Genomic DNA, 22,465 nt, shown 5'->3' with positions numbered 1-22,465 from the left:
AATTGCATTAATCGTTCTATTTTTTGTTGAAGAAATCCAAACTCGGACGGGGTGCCAAAATGGCCATTATACACTTGTGATAATCGGGCTTATATCCATCTGAATGATGACGCTGTTACAGCTGGTATGAATTATCGCAAGGAAGAAATGGATTTATGGCTTTATCGAATTCCTGAAAGCTTTCAATACAAAGAAATTCATACCAGATTGGGTCCAATAAAGGGAAAAAAAGCCTTTGTTGGAAAAAATAAAGATTTGGTTTACCAGTTCTTGAATATTCCATTTGCTAAACCACCAGTTGGAGATTTGCGATTCAAAGAACCAATAGAGTATGGGAAATGGAATGGAACACTAGACGCTACAAACTATGGTCCAGCATGTTTTCAGGACATTACATTCACGATATGGTACGGAACGTCTGAAGATTGCCTACAGCTAAACATCTATGTTCCTTTCACTACCTTTCCAACGACTCCAAAGTCTGTAATGGTGTGGATTCACGGAGGCGGCTATATTTTTGGAACTGCCTCTTTTTATGATGGCAGTATGATTGCAGCCGTGGGTGATGTTATTGTAGTGACCATGAATTATAGGCTTGGAATTTTCGGATTCCTAACGTTAGAGGAAGATGGAGCAAAGGGAAATTATGGTCTTTTAGATCAAATCCAAGCCCTGAAATGGATCAAAGATAATATTGCTGACTATGGTGGTAATCCAAATGATATAACTATTTTTGGAGAATCGGCAGGAGGTTTCAGCGTGGGGTTGTTGACGCTCATACCTGAAAATAAAGGACTGTTTCATCGTGCAATTCAAGAAAGTGGTACTGCAAATTCTAAACTCACCATCGCTAATCCAACAAAATTCTCTATTGAAACGGCGAAAGAATTAGGATGCTTAAACAAGTCCACTAGTCTATTACAATGCATGCGCAAAACATCAGCTCGTGAATTACTAACGAAGAGTGAATTAGTGGGAACAAAACTATGTAATATTAGTGATCTGTTTTGTTTACAATATGGCCCAGTTGTAGACGGTGAAATTATTCCGCGGACACCTGCTCAGCTACTCTCAGACAAGACGTCCGCAGCGTTCAAGTTCTTCACGTCTCTGGACATTATGATCGGGAACTGCGTTACGGAAGGTTCTCTTTTTCTGGCGGAGCTCGAAAGTGATATGCAGTTTCAAAAACACTACAATATTACAGCTGGAATTCCACGGAAGTACTTGTGCGATACCATGAGTCCAAACATTGCAGAACATTACTTTGATAATACCACTAGGGTATCTACGGCGATATGTAAGGAGTATGGAGTGAATAACAATCTTTCATTACAGAGCCGTGAGATACTGAATGTGTTCGGAGATTTATTCTTTATATCCCCATCTGTTTCTTCCTTGAATGTTCATATCAACCCTGAGTCCAGTACCTACCAGTTCATTTATACGCAGATCCTTTCATTTGTTCTTGGACCCAAAAAGCCTCCGTGGTACATTGGCCCCGATCATGCCGACGAATTGTACTACCTCTTTACTATGGAATACTTTGACAAAATCTTTCCAAATGTCACAATAACGCAATCGGACCGTCGGTTAGCCTTTCAAATGAGGAAGTATTGGACAAACTTTGCAAAAACTGGGTAAGTGAGACTGATTAGAAATTATGAATATCAAAATTTTTGAAACAATCTTCAAAAATAGAAAAGTGGTTCAATATTTTCAATTATTGTTTTCATTTTACATCCTGAAACTTGTATCAAAGCTGATATTTAAGTCCTCTTTGTGTTAGTTATATGGCTTTAGATTGAATTTTAGAAAAATCGATATAGAACTATAATCTGAGGAGGACGGAAGACGCTTTAGAATACAAAGTGTTTACAAAGATAAGCCACAGTTTCGAAGTCATTGTCATGTTCTTATCAATATTTTAAGGAATCCAAACTCGGAAGGACTTCCTGTTTGGTCACCATACACCCACGAGTCTCCGAGATACTTGCAGCTCAGCAAGAACAACATGGAGATAAAAACTGGCTACAGAAAAGAGAGAACGGACTTTTGGCTACATACACTACCGGATCTCTTCCATAAGGCAGAATCTAGCAAAGCGTCGAAATCTTTAAACAAGGGATTAGTTCTTAGTATGATGTTGTTAATTGCATGTTGTAAAATTTGAACTGGCCAAAATAAAAAGAAATAAATACATTTTGATATATATACATGTATATAATCAACATCGTTAGACATACAGTATGGTGAAAGGTGAAGATAACGAACAGGGATCAATCTCATAACTCCTATATACAAAATAGAGAGTCGGGCAAACACGGACAATGGTGTAATGCATATAGAACTACAATAGGTATAGAAATAGTAATATGTGTCCCTATAAAACGTGCCTCAAATGTTTAATAACCCTTTCTTCAAAACTATTTTGACAATAGTGGCTTCCCAAGTTAAATTTTATATTGGATATTTACCCTTTTTATTATGTTTCATTTGTAAGTATATAGAAAGTAAACAACAATACCATTCTAGGGGTTTTGATAGCGGTGTTGTTTGTCACCACTTTTCCACAAAAGAAGTGGTTTCAAATTAGGGACAAACACATCTAAGTCTTGATTAAAGTATGTAAATATTGCATGAATTATTGTGTAATCTTCTAATACTGATTGTCACGTTCACTCTGTTGACATTGTTAGATTATATATAGCTATTGGTACTCTAACCATACTACGTTACGTTACACTAACGTTTCATGAAATTATTTTAAAAAAAATAGATCTTATACAAATGATTGCAGTTTACTCGTGGTTTTATTTTGCATATTTCGAAGTATTTTGGCAAGTATTCTAGATAATTGTACAGCGCAGGACTCACGGCGGGTGTGACCGGTCGACAGGGGATGCTTACTCCTCCTAGTCAACTGTTCCCACCTCTGATGTGACCAGGGGTCCGTGTTTGCCCAACTATCTATTTTGTATTGCTTATAGGAGTTATGAGATTGATCATTGTTCGTTATCTTCACCTTGCATCCATACTTCAGTGGGAGTCCGTCAAGGCTGTCTCCTGTCGCCAACATTGTTCAACGTCTTCCTTCAGTGCATTATGACTTCTGCTTTAGAAGACCACACTTGCAGTCATCATTGGAGGGCGGACAATGAACAACCTCAGGTTCGCTGATCAAACTGGGTTCATGTTCAATACATTCATCGCAGCAAACATGGTCGTTTACTTCTTATTGATTTTTAGAAAAAAAAATTATGCTTCATAGTGGAATTTCATTCAACAAACCAGATATTTTCAAATTTAGTATTTCCATTAGAAATTAGAGTAGATATTTTTGCACAAATATAACATCTATTTAGTGTTTTTAATATTCAGAGAGCATGTAGACAAGGAAATCCTCTATGTGCAGAAATTGTAGTTATACAATTTATAGAATATATGTATATTAAATTTGCATTATTGTAGATAGTATAAAAAAAATATCAACTTGCTTGCGACACCTCAATTACTCTTGATGGAAATCAACAAGATTTTTTATTTCAGAAAGACCTGATACTCAACATAAATTTTCAGAAACAGCTGCCCTACGTATCAATTACTCTAAAACTCGCATATTGTGAATTTAAAAAAAAAATACAGTAATATTCTTATCCCAAGAGCAAAGGCAATAAAATTCATTCAATTGGGTATATTGAATTTATTATTATGCGCAAAATATATCAAAATTGATCCATGACCCAAAGCTAGTAAAACTCAAATATATTCTTAACCAATGGGAAGAGAGACATAGAAAGATGCTAGTTTGACCTCTGTGAAATCGATTTCTAATGTCTGTATAAAATGTTTCAACGCACAGAAATAAAAAGTATTAGATGTTCTTGTCAAGAAATATGAGGATGGCGGTATTACATGTAAAATCATTTACTGCTTCAGTGAAACCACCCTGGCTCAGACATCTCATTACTACACACAGGTAAATTCATACCTAATAAATCTTCATCCTGTGGGATTGAATGCATTATTATAGTTTTTATATCAATAATAAATAAATTTGGAGTTCATGAGTTCAAAACATGAATTATTTTCAAAACTGCCGTACATAGTCCGATGTATATTCACCTATATTTTTAATTCTATGATTCATATCGGTGGGATAACTTTGATAAACATTTTTTTAACAGTAACGTCCGACATATTAATGATATTATTGTCAAATATGGAACTTTATTCAGTTGTGTTTATCCAACTGTAAACATTTAACTTTTTAGACATGTACATGAAATATTCATGATGTATACATCTGTGGTAAAACATTCAGACAAATACAGTTAAAATGTTAATAAATCCATTTATTAGATCAAGCTTACACAGTGTGTTGAAATGCAACAACAATCCAAGTTGTTTTGTGAAATTCAGAATAAAATGTCATTAAAACGGGATGGAGTAATTTAAGCTATCAAAAATAGTTACGAGTAATTAGGAGTGGAAAATATTCGACAACTGTAAACTCCAATGGTTTCAATTCAAAGTAAAAAGAAATAACAAATTCATTTCTAGAATGCCATTTGGATTTTCCCATACCTGGTGGCTGCAATAATCACGTGATCTAAATCTCGACACTCGCCCGTGAAATCTAACAACAAAATTACAACATGACGAAACATCACTATGATACGCATCATACTGAAAAATACCTAATGCTCATGCATAGAAATTGATATAAGCAATATTTCGTCATGTTTTTGATATTGGGTAAAAGTTCGGGAAACACGGCGTATATTATAAATAGAGATGCTTCTCTGTGCTCCGCAGGTTCTCCATAGAACGGAGCGCCACACTGATGAACGATCTCGGAATGCGGCTAATTGATGAACTTTGGAATATTATAAACATATCACAAGGACTGGATTCACAGCCACATCGCTGACAGTTTCGTCGTGTACAACCTATGTAGCCATAACATATGAGACGTGACACACCAAAACAAGGGATTTGCTCTACTTGTTTTGCAGAGCCCGCCATCAGTACAGAGAGCGCGTGCCGTTTTTAATGGCGGACTGAATTAGACTTGAGTGACAGGCTTGTTTGTAAATCGTTGCTGTGGTTTTACGACCCTAATCTGAAGGTATCTATAAACATTTACTTTCTCTTGATCAACTTCTTTCAAGGAATAGCATTCAGAGTATCGGTTATATAATTATAAAATAATTTCTATCCGTAATTTTAAACGATCATTTTGAATGTACTATTATGAATTAGAATTGTGAATTTTGTTAATCATGATTTATGGTCGATCGAAGATAGGAGGTTTTGCCTGGTCTCAGAGGGAGGGGTCCAAACTGTTCATTGACAGTTAATCGACAATCAAAACAACAAACTGCTATGATTTTCTACTATGTCTCCACTTTATACATAGTAATATAAAATTTTATTCCTGTACATGTTGTATATGCAGTATCCTGTACTTTCCAACCTCCTTTCTGTAATGTATGACTCTACATTTATGAGAATAAAGCATTGATTGATGGATTACCACATTGCACTGTAAACTGCAATGAAAGATCTAGAAATTGCATATTTCACTTCTTTAAGCTTTAAATTATCGAGTTTTGAGTTTTGTTAATAAATGTGTAAATTCATTTCGAGAGAACAGTTGATTTTGATAGATCTTAAAATCCACACGTCAAATGAGAGCACCATTCGGTCAGTGACAGCTTCCTCTTGTTTAGAGAGAACTCTTAATTCATTTTGAGACAATGCAATACGACATATGTATGGAACGCCAAATCAACATAAACCCAAATAATTGAAGATATCTTTAATTACTTGAAGATATCATCAATTCATTTGATGCGCGCAAGTATTCAAATAAAAATCTCTTTACATACCGGTAGTTAATTATATATTCAATTCTAGTTTATTGCGCGCATCAAATCAAATATTGCTCTCATCAATGGAATTAATGCGCTCATCAAATCAAATATTGCTCTCATCAATGGAATTAATGCGCTCATCAAATCAAATATTGCTCTCATCAATGGAATTAATGCATGCATCAAATCAAATATTGCTCTCATCAATGGAATTAATGCATGCATCAAATCAATTATTGCTCTCATTAATGGAATTAATACGCGCATTAATTCAGTGATTGTGCACAATAATTGAATTGTTGATTTGGGGGAGGGGTTAACTGGTACCAATAGCGTACTATGTTGAACTTACGCATATGAAAAGAGTACTCTAAATTCAAAAATATTGTAGATATTCTTAAATGAATTAGAGACCTCTACGATTTAATTACATCGCGCCCCATATTGAACGTTTAAATTGATATGACGGATATGTTACGGGGAAGTGGACCTCTCTTCAATTGCGTTGTTGCGCTCTTTGATGTTGTATTAATTGAATTTCCGTGCGCACTAATTCATTTAATAGAGGGAACAATTTTAAAGTTGGGGCTGCTGTTATTTGAGTACATGTAGTTTCCGACACTTTCCATATAAAACTAACCAAAGCGACATATATTCGGAATTAAATACTCCTATACTATCTCTGGACATTTTGAACCTTTGCCCGTTTTGAAATTTTCCTTCTTTTTTGTATCTCGATCGCTGATAGAGCAGAGACTGGTTCAATAATTAATGTTTCTAAAACTTCGATTTAGTATGTCCGCCTGGTTTGATTCTCGTGCGTTTCCGGTACTACTTAAAACGTCTCGATTGATTCCGAGTGCGAATGTACAGAATGTTTTGCGTCATATGTATCATAAAAAGAAGGTTGTGTACATGTACTTTTTTTTCACTTTTTTTTTCAGGCCATCAAAACAGTCAACCTTGGTATTTTTAATAACCAGATGTAGAGAACAGCACAAAAAATTACAACATGAAAGTAAGTGACGTCATCTATATATTAGTGCGCATGGTTACCATGAATACCCTTTCACATGTCTGATAACATTAATTTCTTGCTTCTCAGATAAATCCCGGCCTGCTCTTGGTGGCAGTTGTGGTTGTTTGGTCAACAAATCCAATACAAGCTCAGAATGACATGCCTGTCGCCGTAACATTGACAACGCGACTAGGGGACATAACTGGCTTCAGAGACAATAGAAATGCCAGGATTTTTTACAACATTCCCTATGGAAAATCCCCGACTGGAAGTCGGAAGTTCGCTAAACCGGAGCCATTTGGGAAATGGACCGAACAAAGAAATGCAATGACACCTTCACCGATGTGTCCTCAACCTAAATCCGAGATCAACGAAGCCTTGGGATTTAAAATGGAAGAAGATTGCCTTAAACTAGATATTTACACCCCCGTCAACATACATGTAGAAAGAAAACTGCCCGTGATGGTGTGGATACATGGTGGAGGTTACGTGGCAGGTGGAGCTGTCACTTACGACGGAAGTGCATTGGCTAAGACTGGCAATGTGGTGGTGGTGACCATTAACTACCGCCTGGGACTAGGGGGATTCCTTTCCTTTGGTGACTCCATTGTGAAGGGAAACTTTGGGATTTGGGATCAAATATTGGCTCTTCGATGGGTTAAAGACAATATCGTTGATTACGGGGGCGATCCTAACGAGGTGGCAATATTTGGAGAATCGGCTGGTGGAATGAGCGTATCGCTACTTTCTCTTATTCCATTTAACAGGGGTTTGTTTAAGCGAGCAATAATGCAGAGTGGTGTGGCTAATTCCCTGTTTGCATTTCAATACGGACCACCTGAATTACATAGAGCAACCGGGAAGCTTCTTGGTTGTCCTTATCAAGAGGTGGATCCAAGAACTTCGTTAGAATGTATGCGCCAACTCAACATTTCCACCATCTTGAATGTAACGACAGCCAAAGCTGTTGAATCATCCTCAGCCAGGCTTATGTTCGGGCCAGTTTTAGATGGTGAACTATTCAAAAGGCCTATCATGGAAATTTTTGCAGACGACAGATCCGAGGAACTTGAATTTTTCCGTTCCTTGGATGTTATGGTCGGAACAACAGATAGCGATGGTTCTTTCCTTTTAAGATTGGGCGCAACCTTTCAATCCGAATATGGATACAATATTTCTAATGAAGGTCTACCACATCAAGTTTTTTGTGACGTGATAATTCCGAGTTTATCTGCTGATTATTATAATGGAAATCGCGAAGTCTCCAACGCCCTATGTAAAACGTACGGCAGGGCAAACGACCAGGCCGAGAACAGTCGTCAAGCAGTCAAGATGCTCGGAGACATTTTCTTTCTTTCTCCTGCTGTGAAAACCCTAACTGTTCATGCCAGTAACAATACAAGAGCTAAGTCGTACCAATATGTGTTTTCCGAATGGAGATTGCCGTTCTCCTTTGATGCGAACGTTTTGCCGCCGTGGTTTGAAGGCGCGGGTCATGCCACGGAACTGATCTATCTGTTCTTCTTAGAATCCTTGAAGCTTGTTAGACCTAATATAACTATCACTGCGACTGATTACGAACTTGCAACGAAGATGCGCACCCAATGGACAAATTTTGGGAAATACGGGTAAGTATCTTGCTATATACACCCTAACACGCACTCTACAGAAGCATACATCGTACACGTAAAATAAAGAGAGTTGTGGACCACAAAGCTCATGTGCACCTAGGTCATCTGCATTAGTTCTTACAGACAAGTATTCTTCTTCTTTTTTTAATTAACTGTTGGATCTGTAATTTAGGTCCCCGGAATACTAGTGTACCAAGACCGCTTTGTGGACTACTATGTACATGCTCGTAATTTGTCACTTTAGAAGACCTTTCTCCTTTTGTGCATATTTCACAGTCTGGCTGCGACTGCATTTTCTAGTCCTGAAGACCTCAGCTCGTACGTGAACAGTGTTTATAAGTACATGACAGTGCCCGTGAGTCATTTTGACAACCTGCATGTAATTTTACAACGGTTGAAAAAAAAATACTTTAATATTTTCGGTGAATTCCTTTGTATAAAAATTAACCCTATCGTGGCACCATGCATACTTACCACCTTCATTGGGTGGGGGAACCATGGTTAGAACTTGAATCCATGATTATAAAGAAGTTATTTTTCTAAAAATTACCGTTTCCGAGTTCAGACCCATGGATTCTAAATGCCTCTTCCCTTGAAAGGTAATGTGAGGAACTGTGCTTAATCAGAAAAAGCTCATGTAAGGGATGTAGAATGTTACATGTAATTACTACACTGTTTTTTAGGAACCCCAATGGACTGGACCCTGTCAGAGAACATTGGCCATCATTTGAATCTAACGGAAGACGCTTCCTGCAGTTGAGCAAAAATAACATGACAGTTGGAGAGAACTACAGGGGCGAACACGTCAATTTTGTATTGAACACCGTCCCCAACATTCTCCGTTCCACGAGCTCAGCCGCGTTCTTCATAAAAAATCACAGTCCGTCATTAACAGTTGTCCTGGTGGTATTCATTCAAAAAATGTCCACTGGATTTTGTTCGTAAATTACATCATTTGCATAAATTGTAGACTGATTTGTAAATTACATTGTTTGTATTTGCATATATTTTGTGATTTTTAGCATGTACAATGTATTTTGTGATTTTTTTTTAGCATGTATGTCTAATAAATATGTAATACTTCTTCGACTTTTCCGTAATTCTTACCTGTAAAATGAAAACTGCAATGAATTTATCATCACCACCGTATATCTCTACAGAATGGACTTCAAAACTAAATCTAAAGTCCGAAAAATGATTTTGCACTTTTTAGAATTATTATTGACTTTTTACAACCAAACCAATCCCCGTGCGTAGGTCTTGATTTTTATACTATTGAAAATGCTCACCACCCGCCCAATTTCTAACGTCTACCTATTCCGTGTTGTTGAAAATTTTAAAAATCTCAACAAATATTTGTATACAGGCACTTTGGTTACCATAGCAATAACAACTATATAGTAAACTATGTAACATATTCCGTACTAAACTCGATGTCTTAGATGCAAAACCTCGAAATATCTATTACCCTCCATATCTATATTACACTCCATCAGCCTTAATGTCTAAGCATCCGAGTAAGAAGACTTTTTATCAAAAGCAAGAAAAACAAAAGGCCCACGGGCCACATCGCTCACCTAAGTCACCTTAACCCATATTTAAAGATTCTCCATATATATTTGCATGTCAAACTTTGATCCCTTTTCGTAGCCCTAATTACCCCAGAGGGACCATGAATTTTACAAACCTGAATCCAATCTTCCGCCAGAGTTCGTTTGCACGCAAACCACTTATTGTGCTATGTAATTAGGCCGCGGACGTACATTATCCAAAAAACGGTATGTGTTATACGGTATATGATAGTGTCTCCGATTGCGAAGTAAAGTAAAACCTCGTCGACAAATCTAAATGTCGAATTGAAGGCCACAGCAAGAGATTTTTTCTTCTCACGTAGAAGTTTTTGAATAAAGTCTGCTTCATATGTATATAAAAAAGGGTCAGCTAACAAAGGAGCACAATCCATGCCCATGGGAATTCCAACAGACTGTTGGAAGACCTGATCACCAAAGACCACAAAGATATTGTCATTGAATGAAGAACTGTAGCATATTTTTTATTTCAACTTCAGAGTACTTGTGCGTGGAATCAGAGTGGTGTTTAAAAAAAAAATTTGAATGACTGATCACTAGATATATTTCCCTTTTCTATTTTTGTTGATGAAGCAACTGTCTATGATGTCAAAAGTAAATTTAGAGTGTTAGTTTAAAGCCAGATTGAAGAAAATGAATTCAATAAGAAATTACATTGATGACGAGTTGGCGATGTTTTCATTATAATGACCAATTTACAACTATTGAGTCACCTTGGTTCAGTTAGGTGACGTGTTGCTATTAATTTCCGTCCGTCAACAATTGAACATTTTTAACTTCTCAAATTTGGTATGAAGCATCTTTGAAACAAGGGGACATACATTATATTGGTAAACTTCAGGACTCCCACACCTAACTGCCAAAAATTGACTGATTTTCAAAACGTAAATTCTTCTATACAACTTCACATCTGTAACAAATAAAACTAAATGCATAGTCATGTAGAGCAGAAATCCTCTACCAAAATTGTAAATTTCATGATCCCTTGGGCAGAGGTTCTGACTCCAGGTCGGGTCCAAACTTGGCATATAGTGTTTAGGTGTAAAACATTTCAATAACACCTTCCTTAATGTTAATGATACTAAATTGAAACCATGTGGATATATTCAGAAGGAACAGGTTGCCGTTTAACAAAATCGCAAATTTCAGGATCTTAGGGTAGAAATTTTGGCATCAGGGTGGGCCAAAATTGATCAGTTATTGAATGTGCGCGTTAAAACTTAGACATTTTAACTTCCACTTGATAACTACCCTTCCATTTCATCTCAAATTTGGTAGTAGGCGTCTTTGAGACAAGGGGGGGGGGGGGGGCACAACTTGCAAGTTTCTGCCAAAATTTGTCCAATTTTCAAATCTCTTCTTCTCTACAACCATACTGTACTAGGGTTGGGCCTAAATGGTTAGTGAATAAATGTCCATCATTTGAAAAACTTGGTTTTTCTTGAATTTTTTACTGATATATAAAAACTTAATGTAATTAATTAATTATAGGAAAGCAGAAAAAGATGTATCAAAATCCTGAATTTTAAAACTCGGGGTTCATTTAAATAATCTTAATCCCCTCCACCCAAGGATGCTTTATGGCAAGTTTTTTGAAAATGGCCCTGTGGTTCTGGAGAAGCAGTCAAAAATAAGTAAAATTTACGTAAAGACGGACGGACGCTGGATAACAGTGGAACAGAAAAGTTCATCTGAACTCATAACTCAGGTGAGATAAAGCAACTGCTTTCCCACATAAATCACTGCTCACCCCAACCTCAAGTGTCAGGGACAATCTGATTAAAATCAGAATTCATATCTCAGGTGAGATAAAGCAACTGCTTTCTCACATAAATCACTGCTCACCCCAACCTTAAGGGTCAGGGACAATCTGATTAAAATCAGATCCTATGATCCGCTCACGTAGGGGCTAGGGAGTAAACAAATCTGTGTTTTAATATGCAATCGCGTGTCCTTGTGAGATAATCTGTTTTAACATGCAACCGCGTGGTTCTTGTGAGATCTGTGATTTAACATGCAACCGCGTGGTTCTTGTGAGATAATCTGTGTTTTAACATGCAATCGCGTGGTTCTTGTGAGATCAAGGTTCAATGTAAAACTTTACACCCATCTCCTGTAAACTAAATGAGGAATGAATTTGACAGCTTTGTCATTTATCAGCATAATTGTCACCAAGTTATGCTTTAACTCGGTATTAATTTACATATATATATCATATTAATTCCAAACTAAAACTTTATCCCCAGACTGTGGACCCATGGGACGGGATGTGATATTGAATAAGGATGTTTGCATATTAATTTGAACTACTGTTGGCATGTTGTAATCCTGGCAATTCCATATCCATTAAAACAATAGTCTGTGAAAAGTTTGCATTAGTCAAACATGAACAGCAAGAGAGACCACTGACAAATTTTCGTCAGAAAAAGTGCAATGAGCCTTTACCCCAGGAGAATTGCTTGTATACACTAAAATGTGTAGCAAAATCCTGCAGTGTGCGAGACTAAAAAGCAACTAATGCATCAGTTGACAAGATTTTTTAATACTGGTATGTTAAAAATTAAACAAAAAATAAACTCAATTACATTATGTAATAAAACATTGTTCTACATGACAGTAATTACACTAGCCAGAAATTGCCATTACCAGAATTCAATGCTGAACATCTATTCTTCAGACATTTCTCTTTAATAAAAAGGAATACTTCCTAACAAATCATGTGCATTAATTGTGAAAAACGTCCCATAGAAAATGACAAAAGCCATTTTATATAAGAAGTGAAAAGATATTCTTTCTTTATCAAAATTACAGCAGTACAATTTATGATTCTTTTATCAATATCAAACAAAATTTTCTAATTTTACAAGACATTGATTTGTCTGTAATAAAATCAATTTTTTTTTTATTTACAATGCAAATTTATTGAATTGAATTGCAAACTTTGCAATATACTTTGGTTTTTCTTTTTAAATTTATCATAAAATGACAAAGGCATGCAACACAATTATATGCATGTATCAGGGGGAAAAAAACATCCAATGTCCTCTAAAATTTCATCTGATTGGAGGAGTTGAAATTAAGTGTTGTTAGATAAACCCAAATTTCCACCAAAAGTTCTATTTCGAATTGAGTGCACCATACCAATTTAAAGATACCCAAAGCAATACTTGTAACATGAAAACACCATTATTACACAAAGATGTGGACACGGTTTGTTTACAGAGGTTTGTTTACATCAAATATATTAACTGCTATTTTAAAGGGAGAGAATGGTAACTGATAGATCTGATTATCACAGTTAAGAACCTGTGTATGCTTACATCTAATTCCTTTGACTCGTTTACAGAAAATAAAATACTAGATCAAAATTTACAATATTTGAATTTCAGTGTATGAAGCAAAATATTCCGAACATTCCCAAAATGACAAAAAAAACTTAAGCAGCTTATTTCTGACAGTATAAACAATGTCTAAGATGTAAAATAAAAACTTTTTTTCTTCTCTTCAACATTATCAAGTAAGATAAAATGACTGAAGGCAAAACTTTTCATCAGGTTTTTTAAGCAAAAAAAAAATACTTTTTTCAATAAAATAATCAGGAAAATCTTCTAGTAACTCAAACAAGGCCTTAAGCTATGAAGGATTTACTTTAGTGAACAAATGAACCATTTTTTTTGTAAAACAAAAAATAAAAAAAACAAACAAAAAATAATATAATATGAAAGCAAAGTTTCACATAGACACATGAAATTGTCTAAATTCTTGTCAAATTTCCCGAGAAGATGGCGGTAGACCTAACAGCCAAATCACATGAGCTGCATGGACAAGAAGTCGTTGACTGTACCAGGTCCCCATAATGTCAGCTGATTCTATTTTTCAGAAAGAAAAAAAGAAAAGAAAATGTAATCAATATGGTTTCTTCTATATTAGAATATTCATATAGTATATTTTGTATCACTATGAATGCTAGATCCTTATAAAATTGTGCCATAAAACAACAGAACTTGTCAGACACCTTCAAGTTTGTTAAGATAAAGTAAAATGCTTTCCGGAATGAATTTTAATACTAGGTGCAACAAGTTTTTTTTTATCTAGTCTACCTACATAACTGATCTAAATAGAGAAAATGTAACCTTTCTCATCAAATATATGTACTTGTATGAAAAACTAAGCATGACTCTAGTCAAATGTGATTGGAATTCACATATATTGACTTTATATCGTATCTGTAAAAAAAAACTGCATCCTAGTTGATCAGCTGAAACATGTTTGATCCTAAAGCTGCATACAAATCATGAATAAATGTCTGCAAAAACTAGTGATGAAACGATTGTCGCCGACAATCGATTGTTGATCGTTTTTGGCTCATCGATTCCATTTTTCATAATTGATTGTTGCCCGAACACAAGCCCATTATAAACAAATCAACTACGTATATATCATGGATGTCATGGCTAGAAAAAAAAAATTTCATTCCTCGTAAATAAGCTAACAGATGTGTGTATACATGAACTAAAAGGAAATAACCCAAAAATAATAAATATTTATTAAGGACCATATGCAGAATCATATTGAAAACTAGCGTTATCGCTAAATAAGTAATCCTAGATAAATAAAGGCTTTATTATTATTAACTACACGTAAATGCCAATTATATCGATCATTGATTGATATAGTTCTTCTGATTCTGACCAATTATCGATTATGAAATTTTTCCGATTATTCAACACTAGCAAAAACTACACGTATATCATGGCCACTCAATTTGGAAATCACGGGACAGATTTAGCCACTGTGTGTAGCCACGGATGCATCATCAATACAAATTTGAATTATAATGTTAAAAACATAGTTTGTTGGAAATCATTCAAATGAAACATTTCCAAAATTAGGATAATGTTAAATTGATATTTTCTTCAAAATAATTTTAATGGACAATTTTCAAAATCATAAGGCCAAAAAAAATTACTAAATATTTTCTCAGGCCAAAAATTTCAAATTTTGATGAGGCAGGCAAGTACACTGAACATGTATTATTACTTCTTTTTTTTTAACCTGGCTGTAGCATGAGTTATCTTTCCTTTTTTATGTTGGCTGTAGAATGAGTTACCTTTTCTTACTCATGTATAGAACATTTAGAATAGGCAATGGAATTTCTATTTTTATATTTAAAAAAATCGTTTCACATTACATACTATTAAATGTATACTATTATTCCTCAACACTTGCACATAAATGAGAATGCATTCAATCATTATTTGATTAAAAAATACAATTTTATTAAAACATTCTGAAAGTTTTACATAAATATCTATAAGACGATATACCTTGCCTGCCCTCCCCCCCTAATAAATTAGACCAAAAAAATCCATGTGGTACCTATTTAAAGGATGTGGTGGGGCTTAAGAAACTATTGATTAATATTTTTTGGCCAAATGTTAAAGAGATATTTTCTTGGAAATAATTCAGATGGACCAAGTCCTAAACTTTCAACAAGTTGCCCATGGACACCACGGACAGTATCCCAATATTTCTCCATGAACAATCGGCCAAGCAAGCTAATGCAAGTATCAGAACAAGCATGAAAATCATTTAACGGTTACACAGGAGGTGGCACTTACTTGTGGTAGATACAGAATTCAACGGTTACACAGGAGGTGGCACTTACTTGTGGTAGATAAACAATTATACGGTTACACAGGAGGTGGCACTTACTTGTGGTAGATACACAATTTAACGGTTACACAGGAGGTGGCACTTACTTGTGGTAGATACACAATTTAACGGTTACACAGAAGGTGGCACTTACTTGTGGTAGATACACAATTTAACGGTTACACAGGAGGTGGCACTTACTTGTGGTAAATACAGAATTCAACGGTTACACGGGAGGTGGCACTTACTTGTGGTAGATACACAATTATACGGTTACACAGGAGGTGGCACTTACTTGTGGTAGATACACAATTTAACGGTTACACAGGAAGTGGCACTTACTTGTGGTAAATACAGAATTTAACGGTTACACAGAAGGTGGCACTTACTTGTGGTAAATACACAATTTAACGGTTACACAGGAGGTGGCACTTACTTGTGGTAAATACAGAATTTAACGGTTACACAGAAGGTGACACTTACTTGTGGTAAATACAGACAGACACTGGACAACTTAAACAAAATCATCTTCTTTGTGGTTGTCTGAAACATAAATATAATGAATCCAGTGAATCCATGTCATGATAATGTCCTATACAGTTACATACATTAAACAGATGGAATTACTGTTAAATAAAATCTTTCATCTAACTGTATCATCTTCTCCGACATAATTATAAAATTTCATATAACAATCCTATAACCACAACACTAGACTGATTCACTTTCCTCAGTGAGGCAGACAGATCTGTAAAGCTTACTTGCAACACAAAACAAACTTATACACATTGTCTTGTTACTAATAATGAAGTGTGGCACCTGGATTTTGTGTTACTTAATGGAGAGTGGCAACTGGATTTTGGGTTATTTAATGGAGAGTGGTACCTGGATTTCATGTTACTTAATGGAGAGTGGTACCTGGATTCCGTGTTACTTAATGGAGAGTGGTACCTATATTTTGTGTTACTAATTAAGTGGTGCCTGGATTTCGTATTACTTGATGGAGTGGTACTTGGATTGCATGTTACTTAATGGAGTGGTACTTGAATTTCATGTTACTTAATGGAGAGTGGTACCTGGATTTTTTGTTAATAGAGAGTGGTACCTAGATTTCTTGTTAAAAGATAATGGTACTCGGATTTTCTTGTTAATAGAGAATGGTACCTGGATGTGATGCTTATCCAGAAACAGGAACATAGACTGTTTGGGGTCATTGATAATCAGAGCCGATCTTTCCTTCTTGTTCACCAAATTTGTGAGTTGTCTATCATAGTCCTCATGAGAGTAAACAAAATCCTCCTACAGAAATAAACAAAATTTACATATCTTTCAAAATATTGCAGTTGTTGTAAATAAGCCAACTGTCATATATATAATATATACATGTAGCACATTAATCTTGGTAGCTGTATTTAGATTCAGCATCATAAGAATACACCTGGATTTGGCTGTATACTGCATATACAGAAATATGACTCTCTGTCACCTTGTTTCAAGAACTTAAGTGTATTCCATACAAATATCTATCAGTTTTCCATGGTGTTTATAAATATATAAACAAGAGACAACAACAAAATTCATAAAACTGTTACACAAGTCCTACCATGACTGGTTTGAAAGGCATGTCTTCCCCCTTCCATCTGGAAAACAATCTTCCCTCAATCTTTTCAATATCATTTCTTGGCCACAGAAGAAAATCTACATCTGTTGTACAGCCAAGAATGTCCTGAAAAAATTACCACTAAAATTTACCACCTTGTCACATAGTACACTAGCTGCAATGATGTAGCCCTCTCCAATTTTTTTTTTATTCAGATGTTTTTGCAATCAAAAAATTTAAGAAAAAAAAGTCTTGACAGAGAGGGCTACATCATTGAAGCTAATAGTATACAAGTATGAAACAATGCCAACTTCTTATTACTACAATGAATCAGATTGTTTTAAAATGTATCTTTAGTCATGTCTATGATGAATCATTGTATTTTGCTTTTAAAAAGTGTAAAAACTGAAGTCTTAGCTACACTGTATAATTCCAACAGAATTTTCCTCAATGAATGAGCATTGTAGCTGGTTAGATTCCTCTATTCAATATAATTCACTGAGAATGAGTATATCTAGAGATTTTATAAATCATGTAGTAACTACAACAATCTAATATCATCACACAATTATAGTACAATACTAATACCTATATCTGTAAAGGTCTTATAACTTACACGCCTTAGTGGATGCCAGCGAGGAGCATGAAGCTGAACAATATCCTTTTCTAACAGTTCCTGAGAACTCTCAAAAGAGTAAGCTTTTTCCTGAAACATACAAATTCAACATGACCACAAACGAAAGTTTATCATTTCATTGGCTGTAATCAGCAGAATTCATTTATACATATATATATTTATAAATTCCCCATAATTTGCATGTGAGCAAATCAAATGCTCCTTTTACACCCTTGGATTTTTAAATCATGTTTGCATGAAGTAAGTAAGTACATGTAAATTGTTTATCATAGTGACATGTGCATTTTGCATAATACATAATCTTATATTACAATATAATGGTAATAAATCAATTGGACCAAGCCCAATTGACAAATAAGTCACTTTTATATTTCAATTTATTTACATACTTAGTGCATATTGAATTATTTTTACCAATGCTGTTTTCATGCAGAAATTTGGCAGTTTGCCTTTGATTATTTTCCCATTAAAAACCTTAGATTGATATTCACTTGTACGTTTTGCATGAAAATAAATGTAAATACTGCCACGTACAACAAAATGATTAGTTTCATTTTTGAAAATGTAAAGATTTATCAATCAAAAAATGTGTTTTTGACCAAGGCACATCATCGCCCACTGTCGGTCGCACTTCTTTTACCTAATGCAGTGCTCTAGGATTACACCCTCCTGTCACCTGAGATGAGTTTCTTTTAACAGTAGAATTCATCACCCCACCTGTTTACCCTTTTTGGGGAGCGTATTTCTGTGAACCCCTTTATTTGATATATAAATAATGCTGCAAGTTTCCTAGTATTTTCAACATTTATATTCAAAATACGTCAAAAAGTCATGTAACATATAAATATTAAATTCTAAACAGCACAAGTGCATTCTATGCTAGATATGGCCACGGGAACAAAAATCAAACACCGAAATGGACGGATAAATAGTAAATGTTTATAAAAGTGGATGTCAGAAGAGGAATACAATGCAGAAAATCATTGATTTGGTTTTCTTATTTGTGCAAGTACAGCAATTTGCAACTGTGAACATGAGTTTGTTTAAATTTGGCAATTATGCACACAAACCAAACTCTTCCATACAGGCATTGTAAGATAGGGAACAACTTTCATATTAAAAGATGGCAATGGGGTCATCAGAAAGAAATGGCATCAGCCATGGCCAGTTGGTAGTGAGCACACACCTCTTGCCTCTACAAAGGAACGAAGAGCAGCAACTTGTTCCAATCTTAATCTATAATTGATTATCAATTTCTGTTTCACATGTATTACGTTTGAATCATCTTTCTTTCTTGAGAAAGTAGTTCTCAAAGCTACATACTTATAACATTTATTTTAAAATTTTAATGAAATTTCTTTCTTTTTTACAATAAACTCCCATTTCGTACATTGCAAACTCATTTCATTTATCATATAAAACCTCTGATGATAAGTGAGTACAGTGGCACTATGCAATCACATGTAGGCCGCATTGTAATCGTGAACGTACATCCTGAATTGTTATATGCTATGCGGTATCTGGTAGTGTCTCTGTGTGCGGAGACACAGAGGACTGTGGGTAAGTATGAGATCGTGGTTGAATGAGATTTACCCGACAGTGGGTGAGAAATAAAATCCTACAGCACTGCAAGGGAAAACCTTGGCCAATATCTATGTGTTTGGTTGTTGTTTTGTTTGTTTTATTTTTTTTTCTTTGTTGTTGTGTTGTTTTTTTTTATCATATTGATGATTCTCTAACAAAAGTTACCAATATTGTATATTATGACAATATTTCTCTCTCCCTATCACTTTAAATTCTAAACTATATAAATAAAATTCATGTACAGGTGACTCGAGATAACTCGAAGTTCAAGGGACCTTGATAAAACTTTGAGAAATCGAGAGTTCAAGAGATCGAAATTCGGAAATTGAAGGTCCGCCAATATGGTTCAGATTTTACAGTTACCGGAAATGTTTACCAACAAGATCATATCGTTTTCACGTTTTCTTTCATATTTGTTAGGTAGTTAATTTGATATTAAAATAAAGAACTATATTTTGCATTGATAAAAAGATCTCAAAGTTTATGTACTTATCTGTTCTTTAATCATGTATGCTAAGATAGGCATACAAAACCAAGTTCCGATAAAACTTTACTATCGCTAATGTTATATCGCTTTACACAAAGCAAAAATTCTAACGAATGAGTAAAACGATGTTTTAGAGTAACTTTACATAAAGAACAAACTTGAGAAATTTAACAGTCTGTAGATCTTTAAATTAATATATTACATAATAATGTTCCCAGAAATATGAGAATTTGCAAACAGTGTAGTTTAAATGATATCGAAGATGAATTTCATTTCATTCTAAGATGTCCTTTATATGACGAAATAAGAAAAAGATTTATTAAACAATTCTACTATGTAAAACCAAGTGTATATAAACTTATACAATTACTGAGTGTAAATAACGTTACAGAACTGAGTAATTTAGGTAAATATCTTAAATATGCTACAAAATTACGTAAGGAAAGTGTTGCTAATTAGTACAATAGACTATTATATATCTACTTAATGTACTTTTTGTTAATCAGTATTATAATGTATGAATATATGCATGCATATGATTGCATGTTAAACAATATCACTTTGGAATGTTATTTAAGTTTATGCACTCTCCATATACTGTATGTTGTTATATTTAAAACTGTATTGTATGTAATTAAGTCCAATGAGCCGCATGGCTCACGGAAATAAAGAAACTCTTGACCTTTCGTTGTCAAGTCAAGACAATTAAATTAAAGTGACCAATTAGTTAATTATGTACTCAAGTATGTCTCCTCCACAAAGAAGCACAGGCGTTGTTTCCCCTTTGGAAACACCTAATTACCACAGCCACATATTCAACAATTTCCAGGTAAGGTCCAACCGGAAATCATTACACGCTTGGGTAACGGTGGGTGTATGATAGGACAAGGTACCACCACTTTGAGCGATCGTGAGTGAAAAACAATGAAAAGTGTTTTACGGGACCCAACCTCACTTAGAGAGATCGAACGTTCGAGAGATCGATAGTAAATCTGCTTTGTTATATATAGAGGAAAAAAATCAGGACCATGATTTCACTTCAAGATACCCGAGAACTTTGAGCCATCGAGCGTCACCTGTATAATATTTACAACATCAGTTAATTAAAAGTATCGGAATCTATACATTTTTATTTCAAAATACTGAAACAGAGAGCACAGCTAAAATCTAGATCATTTCCCAAAATAAGTGTATCCACCAGATCTACAAGCACTCAGCTACAATATAAATACAACCTAGATAAATACCTGTACATGTATAATTTAAATACCTTGACACCTTTAAGAATGCAATCTTCGTAATTGTTAGTCATTACTGGCACAACCTCAGAAACTTCAAATATGGCAGGATTTTTTTTCTACAGAAAAGAAATCATAACTCTCCTTTAAAAACTTGTGAAATGTAATGTTATATATATATATTGTGATGCTCAATTCCAATTCATATACATGTCATCCCAAGAAAAACCATGGGCAATTACTGATGTAAGACACTAGTATCAAATGTAAGATGCTTTTACCTTCTCTTTGAAGTGAAAAACAATGTACATTCTGAACTCAAATTGGTCTGCGAGAGACTCTCTCTTTTTCTTCAGTTGATTCCGTAAACGATTGACTGCTGAATTTTTTCGGTTGTGTGGATCACCCATTTTGGTATGTAATACAATCTAAATTAGTTGTGGAGTTCCAGCAGAGAACTCATTTTAAGTACAAAGTTAAACTGCTTTCCTCAACAACAAGCAGATAGTGCTCTACCAGTCTCTTTAAATTTACATTTTGAAATGTTCAAAATACATATTATCTAACAAATCAAATAAAAGAGCGTTGATCCACGACGGAGTCACCAAGTCGATCGTATTTTCAGCATCCTTCCTTCTTGGCCAGCACAAATGATCTTGGGTTCTTATCATGCATTCAATCGACTTCCCTTGCAAAACATTTTTCTTTATCTGTAAACCGTGGAACCGAGCAAGAAAGTAATGGAGGAATGATAGAGAAGTGTATAAATTAAGTGTCTCTCGGCCATATCTGGAAAGTTTTGCTGCGAATTTTACGCTTTTCCCGACGAATATGTCCAACGTCTCTGAAATACATCTGTTGCAAAATGGTGATTTGTCACTTCCTGTTTACCTTCGCACACGAAAGAGTTAATTTTTCTTGGCGGGAAAATATGAATGGTTGTGTCGTCCTCTGGACAAATAATATGCATAGAGGGGGTCCAACTCTCATTCCGGCCCCTTCTTTACTCTCGCCGTGCCTTTTCTCTCTCTCTCTTCTCTTTTTTCTTCCTTTTCTGCCTTCGTCACATATCTTCACATTTTCAATCCTTTACCGTAGAATTTCATTCATGAATGTCAAAAAAGCTGGGGGCGGGGGTATCCTAACC

At 35.0% G+C, this 22,465-nt stretch overlaps 3 protein-coding genes across 3 annotated transcripts in view; 2 read left to right on the top strand and 1 right to left on the bottom strand.

Moving 5' to 3' along the window:
• LOC125669153 (uncharacterized) overlaps positions 1-2,202 on the top strand; it is a 32,838-nt gene extending 30,636 nt beyond the window's left edge. The window contains exons 11-12 of the mRNA XM_056161458.1: positions 33-1,640; positions 1,933-2,202. Of these exons, the coding sequence (XP_056017433.1) occupies positions 33-1,640; positions 1,933-2,173 (1,849 nt within the window). The 3' untranslated portion in view covers positions 2,174-2,202. The remainder of the gene's footprint in view (positions 1-32; positions 1,641-1,932) is intronic.
• Positions 2,203-4,614: 2,412 nt separating this feature from the next.
• On the top strand, positions 4,615-9,611 carry LOC125671235 (fatty acyl-CoA hydrolase precursor, medium chain-like). Its single transcript, XM_048906765.2, has 4 exons — positions 4,615-5,131; positions 6,824-6,897; positions 6,985-8,525; positions 9,212-9,611. The coding sequence occupies exons 2-4, from the start codon at positions 6,892-6,894 to the stop codon at positions 9,471-9,473; spliced, it is 1,809 nt and encodes a 602-aa protein (XP_048762722.1). The 5' UTR covers positions 4,615-5,131; positions 6,824-6,891; the 3' UTR covers positions 9,474-9,611.
• A 3,028-nt stretch (positions 9,612-12,639) lies between these two features.
• LOC125668753 (uncharacterized protein C6orf62 homolog) lies at positions 12,640-22,211 on the bottom strand. The gene is made up of 7 exons (XM_048903140.2): positions 21,600-22,211; positions 21,351-21,437; positions 17,989-18,078; positions 17,376-17,498; positions 16,937-17,071; positions 16,256-16,315; positions 12,640-13,986 (listed from the first exon to the last, which is right to left on the bottom strand). Exons 1-7 carry the CDS (start codon positions 21,726-21,728, stop codon positions 13,924-13,926), a joined length of 687 nt encoding a protein of 228 aa, XP_048759097.2. The 5' UTR covers positions 21,729-22,211; the 3' UTR covers positions 12,640-13,923.
• Positions 22,212-22,465: the final 254 nt, after the last annotated feature.

The sequence above is a fragment of the Ostrea edulis genome, chromosome 4 (genome assembly GCF_947568905.1).
Source record: "Ostrea edulis chromosome 4, xbOstEdul1.1, whole genome shotgun sequence".
Taxonomy (NCBI): domain Eukaryota; kingdom Metazoa; phylum Mollusca; class Bivalvia; order Ostreida; family Ostreidae; genus Ostrea; species Ostrea edulis.
This window is presented reverse-complemented; position numbering and strand designations above follow the sequence as displayed.

What these genes read in the sequence shown, in the direction of transcription:
- LOC125671235 (XM_048906765.2), top strand. An exon ending in ACAAATTTTGGGAAATACGG is followed by an intron (nt 8,526 to 9,211) that starts GTAAGTATCTTG and finishes ACTGTTTTTTAG; the next exon opens with GAACCCCAATGGACTGGACC.
- LOC125668753 (XM_048903140.2), bottom strand. Translation starts at nt 21,728, where the DNA reads ATGGGTGATCCACACAACCGAAAAAATTCAGCAGTCAATCGTTTACGG. An exon ending in TGCCTTTCAAACCAGTCATG is followed by an intron (nt 17,072 to 17,375) that starts GTAGGACTTGTG and finishes TTATTTCTGTAG; the next exon opens with GAGGATTTTGTTTACTCTCA. An exon ending in TGGATAAGCATCACATCCAG is followed by an intron (nt 16,316 to 16,936) that starts GTACCATTCTCT and finishes TTTATGTTTCAG; the next exon opens with ACAACCACAAAGAAGATGAT.